Below are 14,261 nucleotides of genomic sequence, written 5' to 3'. Positions count from 1 at the left end.
CATTTCAATGCATATTGTGGGTGAAATTGCAAACATTGTTGAAAGAGTAAGCAGGAGATAACATTAAAATATGGGTATTTGAGGTACACGGTGGTCTGTTTCAGACTTAATTTGAATATTTCAGAGTAGTCATAAACAAGTCAAAGCATCATATCAATGTCCACAGATAACAGAGACATGTTTAATTTATGTTTATGATGTCTCTGTTTAACAGTTTTCTGGGAGATATAAAAATAAAATAACTATATATAGAGTTGTAGTCGGAAGTTTACATACACTTAGGTTGGAGTCATTCAAACTCGTTTTTCAACCACTCCACACTCTTGTTAACTTGTTATGGCTGCAATCCCGATATCGGGATAAGTGTCATCAACAACCGCTGAATAGCATAGCGCTACATACAATAAATATTACTATAAATATTTATATTCATGAAATCACAAGTGCAATATAGGAAAACACAGCTTAGCCTTTTGTTAATCTACCTGTCATGTCAGATTTTGAAATAATGCTTTACAGAGAAAGCAATCCAAGCGTTTGTGTAAATTTATCGATCACACGATAAAACATTAAGTACACTTAGCATCATGGAGCTCGGTCACAAAAATCAGAAAAGCAATCAAATTAATCGTTTACCTTTGATGATCTTCGGATGTTTTCACTCACGAGACTCCCAGTTACACAACAAATGTTCCTTTTGTTCCATAAAGATTATTTTTAGATCCAAAATACCTCCGTTTGTTTGTCGCGTTATGTTCAGAAATCCACAGGAAAGAGCGGTCACGACAACGCAGACGAAAATTCCAAATAGTTTCCATAATGTCCACAGAAACATGTCAAATGTTTTTTTATAATCAATCCTCAGGTTGTTTTTAAAATATATAATCGATAATATATCAACCGCAAATGTCTTTCACAGTTGGAGAGGGGAAAACAATGGCTGTCCAAATTCTGTTGCGCGAGCAAAATTCATGTGACCACTTGACGCGATGTTATCGTTCTGGCTCATTTTTCAAAATAAAAGCCTGAAACTATGTCTGAAGACTGTTGACACCTTGAGGAAGCGATAGGAAAAGGAATTTGGTTCATATCCATTTAAATCCAACAAAGGGAGGCTATGGAACATGGAGTTTTCAAAATAGAAGCCACTTCCTGTTTTGATTTTCCTCAGGTTTTCGCCTGCAATATCAGTTATGTTATACTCACAGACAATATTTTGACAGTTTTGGAAACTTTAGAGTGTTTTCTATCCAATACTAATAATAATACGCATATATTAGCAACTGAGACTGAGGAGCTGGCCGTTTACAATGGGCACCTTTTCATCCAAGCTACTCAATACTGCCCCTGCAGCCATAAAAAGTTAAACTATAGTTTTGCCAAGTCTGGTAGGACATCTACTTTGTGCATGACACAAGTAATTTTTCCAACAATTGTCTACAGACAGATTATTTAACTTATAAATCACTGTATCACAATTCCAGTGGGTGTGACGTTGACATACACTAAGTTGACTGTGCCTTTAAACAGATTGGATGATGTCATGGCTTTAGAAGCTTCTGATAGGCTAATTGACATAATTTTAGTCAATTGGAGGTGTGTCTGTGGATGTGTTTCAAGGCCTACCTTCAAACACAGTGCCTCTTTGAAAGACATCATGGGAAAATCAAAAGAAATCAGCCAAGACCCTGAAAAAAATTGTAGACCTCCACAAGTCTGGTTCATCCTTGGGAGCAATTTCCAAATGCCTGAAGGTACCACGTTCATCTGTACAAACAATAGTACGCAAGAATAAACACCATGGGACCACGCAGCCGTCATACTGCTCAGGAAGGAGACGCGCTCTCTCTTCTAGAGATCAATGTACTTTGGTGCGAAAAGTGCAAATCAATTCCAGAGCAACAGCAAAGGACCTTGTGAAGATGCTGGAGGAAACAGGTACAAAAGTATCTATATCCACAGTAAAACGAATCCTATATCGACATAACCTGAAAGGTCACTCAGCAAGGAAGAAGCCACTGCTCCAAAGCTGCCATAAAAAAGCCAGACTATGGTTTGCAAATGCACATGGGGACAAAGATCATACTTTTTGGAGAAATGTCCTCTGGTCTGATGAAACAAAAATAGAAATGTTTGGCCATAATGACCATTGGTATGTTTGGAGGAAAAAGGGGGAGGCTTGCAAGCTGAAGAACACCATCCCAACCGTGAAGCACGGGGATTGCAGCATTATGTTGTGGGGGTCCTTTGCTGCAGGAGGGACTTTTGCACTTCACAAAATAGATGGCATCATGGGGTAGGAAAATTAAGTGGATATATTGAAGCAACATCTCAATACATCAGTTACAAGTAAAAGCTTGGTTGCAAATGGGTCTTCCAAATGGACAATGAATGCAAGTAAAAATGTGTGGGCAGAACTGAAAAAGCGTGTGCGAGCAAGGAGGCATACAAACCTGACTCAGTTACACCAGCTCTGTCAAGAGGAATGGGCCAATATTCACACAACTTATTGTGGGAAGCGTGTGGAAGGCTACCCGAAACATTTGACCCAAGTTAAACAATTTAAAGGCAATGCTACCATATACTAATTGAGTGTATGTAAACTTCTGACCCACTGGGAATGTGACGACACAAATAAAAGCTGAAATAAATCATTATCTCTACTATTATTCTGACATTTCACCTTCTTAAAATAAAGTGGTGATCCTAACTGGACTTTTTACTAGGGTTAAATGTTAGGAATTGTGAAAAACTGAGTTTAAATGTATTTGTCTAAGGTGTATGTAAACTTCCGACTTCAACTGTAAATATAGCACCAGTCAAAAGTTTGGATACACCTACTCATTCAAAGGTTTTAATTTATTTACTGTTTTCTACATTGTAGAATAATAGTGAAGACATCAAACTATGAACACATATGGAATCATGTCGTAACAAAAAAACGGTTAAACAAATCAAAATATATTTCAGATTTGAGATTCTTCACAGTAGCCACCCTTTGCCTTGATGACAGCTTTGCACACTCTTGGCATTCTCTCAACCAGCTTCATGCGGAATGCTTTTCCAACAGTCTTGAAGGAGTTACCACATATGCTGATCACTTGTTGGCTGCTTTTCCTTCACTCTATGGTCCAACTCATCCCAAACCATCTCATTTGGTTTGAGGTCGGGTGATTGTGGAGACCAGGTCATCTGCTGCAGCACTCCATCACTCTCCTTCTTGGTCAAATAGCAATTACATAACCAGGAGGTGTGTTTTGGGTCATTGTCCTGTTGAAAAACAAATGATAATCCCACTAAGTGCAAACCAGACGGAAAGGTGTTTCGCTGCAGAATGCTGTGGTAGCCATGCTGGTTGAGTGTGCCTTGAATTCTACATAAATCACAGACAGTGTCACCAGCAAAGCACCCCCACACCATCACACCTCCTCCTCCATGCTTCATGGTGGGAACCACACTTTTGGATATCATCCGTTCACCTACTCTGCGTCTCACAGACAAGGCAGTTTGAACCAAAAATCACAAATTTAGACTCATCACACCAAAGGACAGATTTCCACCGGTCTAATGTCCATTGTTCGTGTTTTATGGCCCAAGCAAGTATCTTCTTCCTATTGGTGTCCTTAAGTAGTGGTTTCTTAGCAGCAATCGACCATGAAGGCCTAATTCACCCAGCCTCCTCTGAACAGTTAATGTTGAGATGTGTCTATTACCCTATCTGGGGTGCAATCTGAGGTGCAGTTAACACTACTGAAATATCCTCTGCAGAAGAGGTTAACTCTTGGTCTTCCTTTCCTGTGGCAGTCCTCATGAGAGCCAGTTTCATCATAGCGCTTGGTGGTTTTTGCGACTATACTTGAAGAAACTTTAGAAGTTATTGAAATTATCCGCATTGACCGACCTTCATGTATTAAAGTAATGATGGACTGTTGTTTCTCTTTGCTTATTTGAGCTGTTCTTGTCATAATATGGACTTCACTCAGCTTCTTGTGAGACATCTCTCAAAATCAATGTTCTCACAGTGAGCCTACCTTACCCAGTTGCATGAGAGAAAATCTGAATTATCACAGAATAAATAACAAATAGGCCCATATAATGTGCTACAGGAAGGAATGATGTAAGTAAAATAGAAGTTAGGGGCAACATATCCACTAGAAGCCTTTGCCTAAAGGAAATGCGTACCTGCTTGCAAAGTTACTTTAATGATATTATGCAATGATTCTTATCCTTAATCTGTAACGTTCATTATATTTACTGATTCATACAGTATGTGCCTATAGTCTTCAGAATATATATTTTGATGAATTCCCCATTGGGATACCATGATTCTCTTCCATCCAACTGATATATGTTGTTTCATTATTACACAAACAATTACTTATGTACAGTAGTGCTTATACAGTATGTATGGGTTATAAATGTTTCATATAGTCCGTCTATAGGTATCACTTTGTTTTGCCAACATGTATCAGACAGATGCATAATACAGGTGAACAAGCCTGACTTAATACTCCCCCAGATTGTATATACAGTAGACATGGACACCTACTGTATGCGGACCCCTGACAATGAGTGGTTCTGCTGTCAACGTTGACACCCGGACTGTAGGCACAGGTTTGAAGTTGGGTTTATACAAAGTTAATGGAGGTTGTGTTGTTGTGCAGGGTTCTGCATTGTGTTAAGTTGACGATTGTGTCAACTCTCTGTATGACCTTATAAGGTAAGGGTTGACACTTGAGGAGGTAATAGTAATCTCTAAATGGAAAGTGGATGGTGATGTCAATGGACTTTCCATACAGTGTTTCCAAACAAAAGTGTAAACTAATAACTTTCAAAAGTTCACAGAGGGTCGTGGCCCATGGATAAACTCAACAGTTTAGAAAGAAAGATAGTAGTTTATTGGAGTCTAACTAGCCTATAGCATTGCTGTTTTATGGGTTGTAATATCGTTTACAAGCTAATTGCCCTGCTTAATCAACATTGGTGTCCTACCGTTTCTGGGCTGGTTCTATCTGTAAAAAGGTATCTGTGAATTAATATTCAGTAGGATTCATTTTTGTTTCACAGAGTAAACATTGATTCATTATTAAAGCAATATAAACACTCTCTCCCAGTCAGAACCATAATTTGTCTAACTGTGGCAATAAATCGGCATACCAGGTTTGATTGAACAGGGGCCTAAATACAATTTACTTCCACCTAGCAGTTGAGTGGAATGGAAAATTACTTCCAAAGCAAACAGTGTCCCTACAGTATTTATCAGCAATGCAAATCTCTTCTCTCTCACAGCATGACACTACTTTAATGTAGGTGTGTTGACTGTGCCCAGTCAACACATTACTTATTAGTGCAAGTTCAGTGCTTTTCATCAGTTGGAAGGAATTAGTCCCACCATCTGATACTGGGAATGAATTACAGTTCATGCTGGTGGAGGGAAATTCTGGACATTAGTGTTTATTGAAACAGATGTTTAGATACATTTATAGATGGGGCTGCAAAACTCCTTTCCCAAGATTCCTGAAATTACAATGGAATAAGCAGGAAATGTGGGAAATCTCCAACCAGGATTTTTGGAAAACCAAGGAATTTGGGGAAAGTTACTGGAATTGTGCAACCCTATTTATAGAACTTTGCTTTGCTGTTGCATTTCATCTGGAAAACTAACTTGTCTGTGTCAATCACATGCTGGCCTATTTAATCTTTTGCTGAATCTGCAGAATTGATGACTTGGCTGGAATATGATTTTAACCAATCAACATTCAGGATTAGACCCACCCGTTGCATAATGAACATCATTCTACGGGTTGTAGAGAAACGCACACATATGTGGAAATGGTAGGCTGACCAACACGTTACTGACAAGTACCACCAACTATGAGAACTCAAATAAGCATGGCCTCAACATGAAATGGTAGATGTACAGGGTTTAAATCTGGACCAAATCCATTATTTGGCAGACCGTTGCATATGTTCTCAAAGAGCATAGGAAGTGTACCTTCATATGTGGCCTTGAATCCTTGGGACCCGATGGTGTCATCAGACTGGAGATGGAGCCACATCTGGTTGCTCATACTGACTATCAGGTCAGGAACACTAGACCCTGTCAGCCTAAAACACATCACATGGAACTGAATGACTCATTAACTTATTGTCTCTTACCCACATCAGTAGTTTAATTTATTGTTTTCATGCTCCAAAAACTATGGTCATTATTTTCAAGTAAACGGGTAAATGTGTATTAATTACATGACAATTATGTTCAATGTATTATCAGAATAACTGCCCCAATCTATTGTCCTAGTTCGTCTGTGTAGACTACAGCATAGTTCGGTGCAACTTAAACATCCTACAGTGAATGCTGGAGGGAAAGGTTTGAGCGAAAATATTGAGGGAAAGGTTTGAGGGAAAGTTTTGAGATAGTAAATGATAAATTCAGGGTATCTGCAGAATACTCACACATAGAGCACTCTCCTGGCATCGCCAATCTTCCCTCCATCCCCCACTGTTAGCGTGTCATATCCTCTCTCAAGATCAAACTCCTCAAAGGCAAGCTTGATAACCTGCTCAAAACAGGATATATGTTCCACATTGGTTCAAGGACAGCCATGATAACATGGTCGTAAACCATTTTGCAATTTAACTATTTACACAATGCTTATTTTGTTACTCTTCTATTCATTCTGATACAAAGTGCTTTATTTTCCTAGAAATGGTATCAATTAAAAATAATTAAATCATAGCAAATTCCCTTTAACGTGGTTGGGATGTAGCCCTTTCCTGCAGTCAAATGACCTAGTGGCCTCATGGGTGGAATGTTATTCATATTTTTCAGAATTTCATAATGGATAAACATTATAGAAGAAAATCTGGTGGTTCTTTGTGAAACGGTTGTGTTATATTTCAGTCTTCTGTGATGTATATAAAGTGTAATATTGGGATGCAATCTCAAAATGTAATACATTTCAACACATTACATTACTGTATATCTGACATGGTACATGTGTCTTCTTCTTTTTAAGCCCAAGACCATGTGTGTGAGGTGTATACTTTTGTTTCAAAGTAGATTTGTTTAAGACTCTGTGTGACCCTGATTTAGCCCACTGCAGTAATTAAATAAATATTTCAGGATTGGTGTGGTTTTGCATCAAAATCAAATAAAATTTGAATAGTGTAATGCTCTATGATTTAATTCTAACCATAGATCCCATGAAATAATATTGAGTCTTTTATCATGTATTGTAGAAAAACATCATAGTACTCTGGTATGCACCATAACAAACATAGCTTATTCATATTAAAGCAGCAGAAGACATCAACATTGCAGCTACTGCAGCTCTATACTTTCAAACACTTGTTGTGTGTGTGTTCTGTGGTAAACAGAATAATTAGCATTGCATAGTATTTGCAAAAAAAGCACTGCTGTCACAGCTACCAGGGAGACTAAAATAATGAAACCATGAAATGCATTTGCAAATCATTTCGTGGTGGCAGTGCAATGATGAACTGGAAAAGAGCAGTTCAAGTATTTGCAATGCCTGGGCACGAACAAAGGCTTGAGAAAAAAAAGATGGCTCCACTTTTGATGCCGGCACAGGAAGAAAGGCAGTTAAAAGAAAATTGGATTTGAGCAGAGATTGCTTGAAGGGAAGAAATAAAGCTTAATTAGGACAAGCCCATTATCAACATCCTCAAATTCTCTCAATTGCACCATTAAATAACCATTATTCCCATCCATATTTTTTTCTCCTGAGACTCAAAAGTAAATGTATTACCTGTGTAGGTTGGGCTATCCTCACTGAAATGTGTAGTACCAAGCCAAGGGGCCCAAAGTGAATGATCAATGTGAGAGCCTAAACCCTTGAGTACGAGTTCACTGATAGCCAGTTTGCTTTTCAAGAGCCACTTATAACTCACCCTGTCATGTAAACTCAACTATTCTGATATAAAACATTGCAGGGATTGATGATAATAATAGCTCATGTAAAGATCTAACACACACACACACATTTTTCCTCAATGACCAATGACTGCTAACCAAGATTAATTGTCATTTTAATGGAACTTAACAATACAATAATAGATTTGTAGATTTGATAAACTTGGGTTTAATTAGTCTGCGAAACCCTCTGTTTGTAATTCAATCTTCATGCATTGCACTTCAAAGCGCACAAAAACTCAAAATTGTCTAAGGATAATTCTGGCTTTGTGACAATCCAATGTCCATGAGATGTCAATCTTCGTTGACCTTTGACATCTCCGCTCCAGCATGTGCCATCTGAGAGAAATCGCATTAAAGGAAAATTCCTTTTAAAATGCATCATACAGGGATGATTTCTGTATTTTTAAAGTTACGTCTCTTGAAAACTTGAGCGCTGAAAAACAAAACATTTTGGGACTTTGTCAACAATGGACTAATAAAACAAAAGATTGTTTTTGGGTGGAGTTTTCTTTAAAGAAAACCAATATCTGCTCAAATTGAATTCCAACCTATGCTTTAATAACAATGAAAAACAGACACTGTACAAATACATACAGCAATGCGATGAAGTCATGGTGACTGGAACAAGCCAATGTTCAAGCAGATAGACAGACAGGGCTAGGAATAAATGAGCAATTACACACTGACCTGCCATTTACAACACTAATAGAATATGGAGAGCAATATCCATCTCCATGGCGACTCCCTTTTGGCAGCCAGTAATGATTTAAAAACGCACCTATCCGACAGCCTCATTGGAGTGGTTAAATAATCATAGAAGGACATGTCTTGACCTCTAAAATGGGAAATATTTTGAATGACAGAGCAAGATTCCCTAAATGTTCACACAATAGGAATGGGTAACACGATTTGTCAGCATAAATATGAATAGAAAGTATTGATGCTCAATATGCTTGTAAGGTAATCAATCCACCCGTAATGAATTACAGAGTTCAAGATGCAAAAAGGATTAAGGAGATGTTTAAAATGGTAAACACAAAATTGTATCAGTCTAGATAGAGTATGCTAGAGCTATAGAGTACAATAATGTCGACTGATTATAAAGAGGTAATAAATTAAGGGAGATTATAATTTCTTACAACAAATACCAATGCGGAGGATTAATTTTATTCAATTAAATGTCAAGCTGTGCCATAACCGTACATACATCCTAAAACAGGTGACTGTGGACACCCTTTACTAGTCTTCTCTTTATGTCTCTGGGATAACATACTGTCAACAGAGGTAAACATATGTTGTTGTTTTTTACGCAACTGTGATTCTGCTAAGCACCTCTGAAGTTTTTGGACAAGCAATCTGTGTGGAATGTCAAACTTTGTAGTAAGCAGTTTGAGGCAATCTTAAATGAGACGTCTACAATACCACCCTCTCAAATTACCCTGTCAAAAACAGAAAGGGTTTTTACAGAAGACTTAGCAAGAGGAGAAACAGCACTTGTGGTCTATATCAACACAATTGCAAGCTGACAGCACACCTTGGTGATTGTTCCTTCACCTGGATTATATACAATATTTTAGGGCACTATTGATTCCTTTGTTTTATACAGAACCAGAAGGCTGGTTCAATGGTTCTGTTTTGTCTTCATTTGTTGAAAAAACATCCATTTGACCTTCTATAGTTTGTTGATGTTTTGTAACTCATCCAAAATAATCACTGTCTGATTGGAACACCTGTCCCTATACAATTTGCCCATCGTTTCGTCTCCCCTCAATGATACTGTTTTGTCAAAAGCATCACACTATTTGTTTACGAATACTGTCTACCAGTTACATGCACAAACACATCGGGGGTATATACAGTGCCTTGGCAAAGGATTCAGGCCCCTTCACTTTTTCCACATTTTGTTATGCTTCAGCCTTATTCTAAATTTGAAAAAAGGTCCTCACTAATGTATGCACAATTCCCATAATGACAAAGCAAAAACAAACAGGTTTTTAAAATGTTTGCAAATATAAAAAAACAGAAATACCGTATTTACATAAGTATTCAGACCCTTTGCTATGAGACTCGAAATTGAGCTCATGTGCATCCTGTTTCCATTCATCATCCTTGAGATGTTTTTACAACTTGATTGGAGTCCTGTGGAAAATTCAGTTGATTGGACATGATTTGGAAGGACACACACTTGTCTATATAAGGTCCCACAGTTGATAGTTCATGTCAGAGCAAAAACCAAGCCATGAGGTAGAAGGAATTGTCCATAGAGCTCAGAGACAGGATTGTGTCGAGGCACATATCTGGGGAAGGCTACCAAAACATTTCTGCAGCATTGAAAGTCCAAAGGAACACAGTGGCCTCCATCACTCTTAAATGGAAGAAGTTTGGAACCACCAAGACTCTGCCTAGAGTTGGCCGCCCGGCCAGACTGAGAAATCGGGGGAGAATGGCCTTGGTCAGGGAGGTGACCAAGAACCCGATGGTCACTCTGACAGAGCTCCAAAGTTCCTTTGTGGAGATGGGAGAACCTTCCAGAAGGACAGCCATATCTTCAGCACTCCACCAATCAGGCCTTTATGGTAGAGTGGACAGACGGAAGCCATTCCTCAGTAAAAGGCATATGACAGCACGCTTGGAGTTTGCCAATGAAACCAAGATTGAACGCTTTGGCCTAAATGCCAAGCATCACATTTGGAGGAAAGCAGGCACCGCTCATCACCTGGGCAATACAATCCTTATGGTGAAGAATGGTGGTGGCTGCATCATGCTGTGGGGATGTTTTCAGCGGCAGAGACTGGGAGGGAAAGATGAACGAAGCAAAGTACAGAGAGATCCTTGATGAAAACCTGCTCCAGAGGGCTCAGGAAATCAGACTCGGGTCGAAAGTTCACCTTCCAACAGGACAACGACCCTAAGCACACAGCCAAAACAATGCAGGAGTAGCTTCGGGACAAGTCTCTGAATGTCCTTGAGTGGCCCAGCCAGACCCCAGACTAGAACCCGATCGAACATCTCTGGAGAGACATGCAAATAGCTGTGCAGCGACGCTCCCCATCCAACCTGACAGAGCTTGAGAGGTTCTGCAGAAAATAATGTGAGAAACTCCCCAAATACAGGTGTGCCAAGCTTGTAGGTTTATACCCAAGAAGACTCGAGAGTGTAATCGCTGCCAAAGTTGCTTCAACAAAGTACTGAGTAAAGGGTCTGAATACTTATGTAAATGTGATTAAAACATTTTTTTTTAACCTGTTTTGCTTTGTCATTATTGTGTGTAGATTGATGAAGAAAAAAAACTCATATTTAAAACTCATATTTAATCAATTTTAGAATAAGGCTCTAACAAAATGTTCAAAAGGTTCAGGGGTCTGAATACTTTCCGAATGCATGTATATTAATGTGCCAATTACTAAATTCATTACTGATTTGATTATTGTCATATTCCCATGACGGTATGCAAGGTGATGCTGAAATATACAGTTCAGGTTAGAGCATAACAAAAGTCCAATTGTGAGTCAAATTATAGTGTCCACTGAATGTGCATTTAAGGTGCATTTTCCAAAATTCAATATTCCCTGACAGGTGCTATGTCAGTGACTCTTCAAAAACTCTCTGGTGTGTTTCAATAAGTATGAACAAGATAGTAAAAAAGAAGAACAACTGTCAGCTCACTATCCCAAGAGACTCTAGGATCTCTGCAATTTTCGAGTCTCTTTTTTTTCAATGTTTTAAAACCCAAGTCAAAACCCATGTTTTCCACCAAGATAAAGGTTCATATGTTTCAATGATGACATGCCACAAATATGAGAAGGAAATAATGAACAGTTTACTTCCGCAGCAAGTAATAATTACAGGTAAAAACATCATTCGGAACAGTAATTGAATTACAAGACATGGACTACTTTTGGATAATTCTACAGTTTAGAATTTGCTAAACTAATTGAGAATATGTTTAAGGAAAGGAACAAACGTATCAATTTGCACGGCAGACAGACAGGAACATTTTACAGAACTCTGGCCTTCGGGAGACGATTTAAAGGTTGAACTCACTTAATGAATCCAACGTGAATCTCTAATGAACATGTACAGTAGTAGGTGCAAGATACCTCCATTGTTATCAGGTTCTTGCTGAATTGGGCATGCTGAATACCTGGGTGACATGTCAAACTTTTAACAGCATTCTCAAACTACTTTGTAAAGTAATTTCTAGCTTGACTTAATTCACTTGAGTGCTGATCTGTGGCTGCACCAAGAAGGTGAAGTTCCATTAATTATGTTCATAGGGAGTTTTGGTTTGAGGTGGACAGTGTTAACGGCAGCATAACAAATACTGGTGGTCACATGCAGAAATTCATATGCATCAGAGATGCAGCAATTTACAGCCAAGTGACTAATTATTCATTTATAATCCTTTTGAAGCGTTCCATTTCCTTTAAGGCAATCCTTCTTGAACTATCCATAATTTACAGCAGAAGATATGAATTACTGTTTGTTTTAGCTTTAGTGTTCTGACCCCTACGTGGCACGAGGGATATAAAAGACAAGTAGAAACCAGTAATTAAACCGTTTTTAAGTGGGCCCTCTTTACAAAATAAGCTTTTTTTCTGTTAATTTACCCATTATATTTGTTATGCTAATTTAGTGATTCTAATACCACTTGTATGCCAATGAACACAATGACATTGCATTAATACCTTATCATAATCATAATTATGTGCTTGGATACCCCTTTCATTAGATGTCCTGTTGGTTCACTGTCACAATAAAATAGATTATCCTTCACCTACATCCAAAATAATGTGATTTTGACATAGCCTCAACTTGCAAAATACAACACAAACTGAGTTAAATTATTGAAGTTGAACCATTCACCTTGCAAAGAGGCTCATTAGCACGGCTATGCATGCTGATAACTCACTATGATATAAAGAAAGAAAATAAAAAGAAAGAAAGAAAATAAATGTGACTCACCTTCCTATTGTCCAGTGCTGTTATGACCCAAACACAGTGGGCATTGTTGTCATACTGAACAGGGTAATTAGGAGAGGTGATGAAGCCCTTTGGTCCTCTTGAATTAGAACCACACGTTCTCGCTGTTGAAATAAAATACAAATACATTTATCAGACAAAAATAAGTAAATGCTACATTGGAAGGGAATACCTAGTCAGTTGCACCACAGAATGCATTCAACCTAAATGTATCTTCCGCATTTAACCAAACCGCCCTGAGTCAGAGAAGAGTGGGGGGCTGCCTTAATCGATGTCATTGGTGGCCGGGAAGCAGTTGTTGTTGGGGATTAACTGCCTTGCTCAGGGGCAGAATGGAAGATTTTTACACATTCCTGGCTCGGGGATTCGAACCAGCAACCTTTGGGTTACTGCACCTAATTACTGAACATTTAATTACTCATTACTTAACGTTTATCCTGAAGGTTGGTGAGTGAAATCATCAAGAGGTGAAGAAGCAGAGTCTGACATTACCCATTGTCTAGTTAAAATGACTGAAAATGATTAATTATGAAATCTCTGATGACTACGCCGTGCGCCTGTTAATTATCGAAGAGTCAGAGGGTTCTGAAGTTGGTAGAAAAAACTCCTAAACGAGCACATCCTTCATTCACAGGTGGGAAAAGCATTCTATAATTAACTCTAAATAATCACCTGGGATTATACATATCCAAGAGAGTACAGAGCAGCAGTGGATCTCTGGAGGCCTTTTAACTTCACATTTAATGGCTTCTACCTGGTACTTAGCTCCGCATGGAGAGGGTGATGGTGGAGAGAGGTCTGGGGGCGAGGGGGTAGTAGAGTGTTATTCTTAAAGGGTTTACCGGGCGACGCTGTGACAAAAAGTGTCTGGATCGATCAGTACTCCCCAGGAATGGTGCTAAGAAATTGTCAAACATGGTTACTCTTTCCTTCTGGATGGCTGACATACTGCCTCATTTCATTTTGATTAATGTCATCTGGAGGCCTGTGTCCTCTATGGCTTTGAAAGTTAGACCTCTGCGGATCTCACCTCCAGTGGGCATTAGCTGCCTGCACACACCAATAATACAACTGTGAGCCGATCATCAGTTACCATCAGTATAGCCTCAACTGTAATTTACAGTTTGGTAGCACTTAACCTAACCTATATGGATTGCGATTGCAATTATCTCCTGTGAAACAAAATAAAAAACATGTCATGCATGCTTACCTAAAAAAACATGTCATGCTTCCCCTCAAAAACATGTCACGCTTACCTAAAAAAACATGTCATGCTTCCCCTCAAAAACATGTCACGCTTCCCTAAAAAAACATGTCATGTTTACATAAAAAACATGTC

At 38.6% G+C, this 14,261-nt stretch overlaps 1 protein-coding gene across 1 annotated transcript in view; it reads right to left on the bottom strand.

Annotated features, from left to right (window-relative positions):
• The window catches only part of LOC109870209 (CUB and sushi domain-containing protein 1), a 291,027-nt gene that overhangs the window by 117,350 nt on the left and 159,416 nt on the right, over nucleotides 1–14,261 (bottom strand). Inside the window, exons 10-12 of the mRNA XM_031804842.1 lie at nucleotides 12,905–13,026; nucleotides 6,457–6,560; nucleotides 5,996–6,108 (exon numbers count right to left, since the gene is read on the bottom strand). Of these exons, the coding sequence (XP_031660702.1) occupies nucleotides 5,996–6,108; nucleotides 6,457–6,560; nucleotides 12,905–13,026 (339 nt within the window). The remainder of the gene's footprint in view (nucleotides 1–5,995; nucleotides 6,109–6,456; nucleotides 6,561–12,904; nucleotides 13,027–14,261) is intronic.

The sequence above is a fragment of the Oncorhynchus kisutch genome, linkage group LG25, assembly GCF_002021735.2.
Source record: "Oncorhynchus kisutch isolate 150728-3 linkage group LG25, Okis_V2, whole genome shotgun sequence".
Lineage (NCBI taxonomy): Eukaryota > Metazoa > Chordata > Actinopteri > Salmoniformes > Salmonidae > Oncorhynchus > Oncorhynchus kisutch.
The sequence above is the reverse complement of the archived record's forward strand: the minus strand, read 5'-3'. Positions and strand labels throughout refer to the sequence as shown.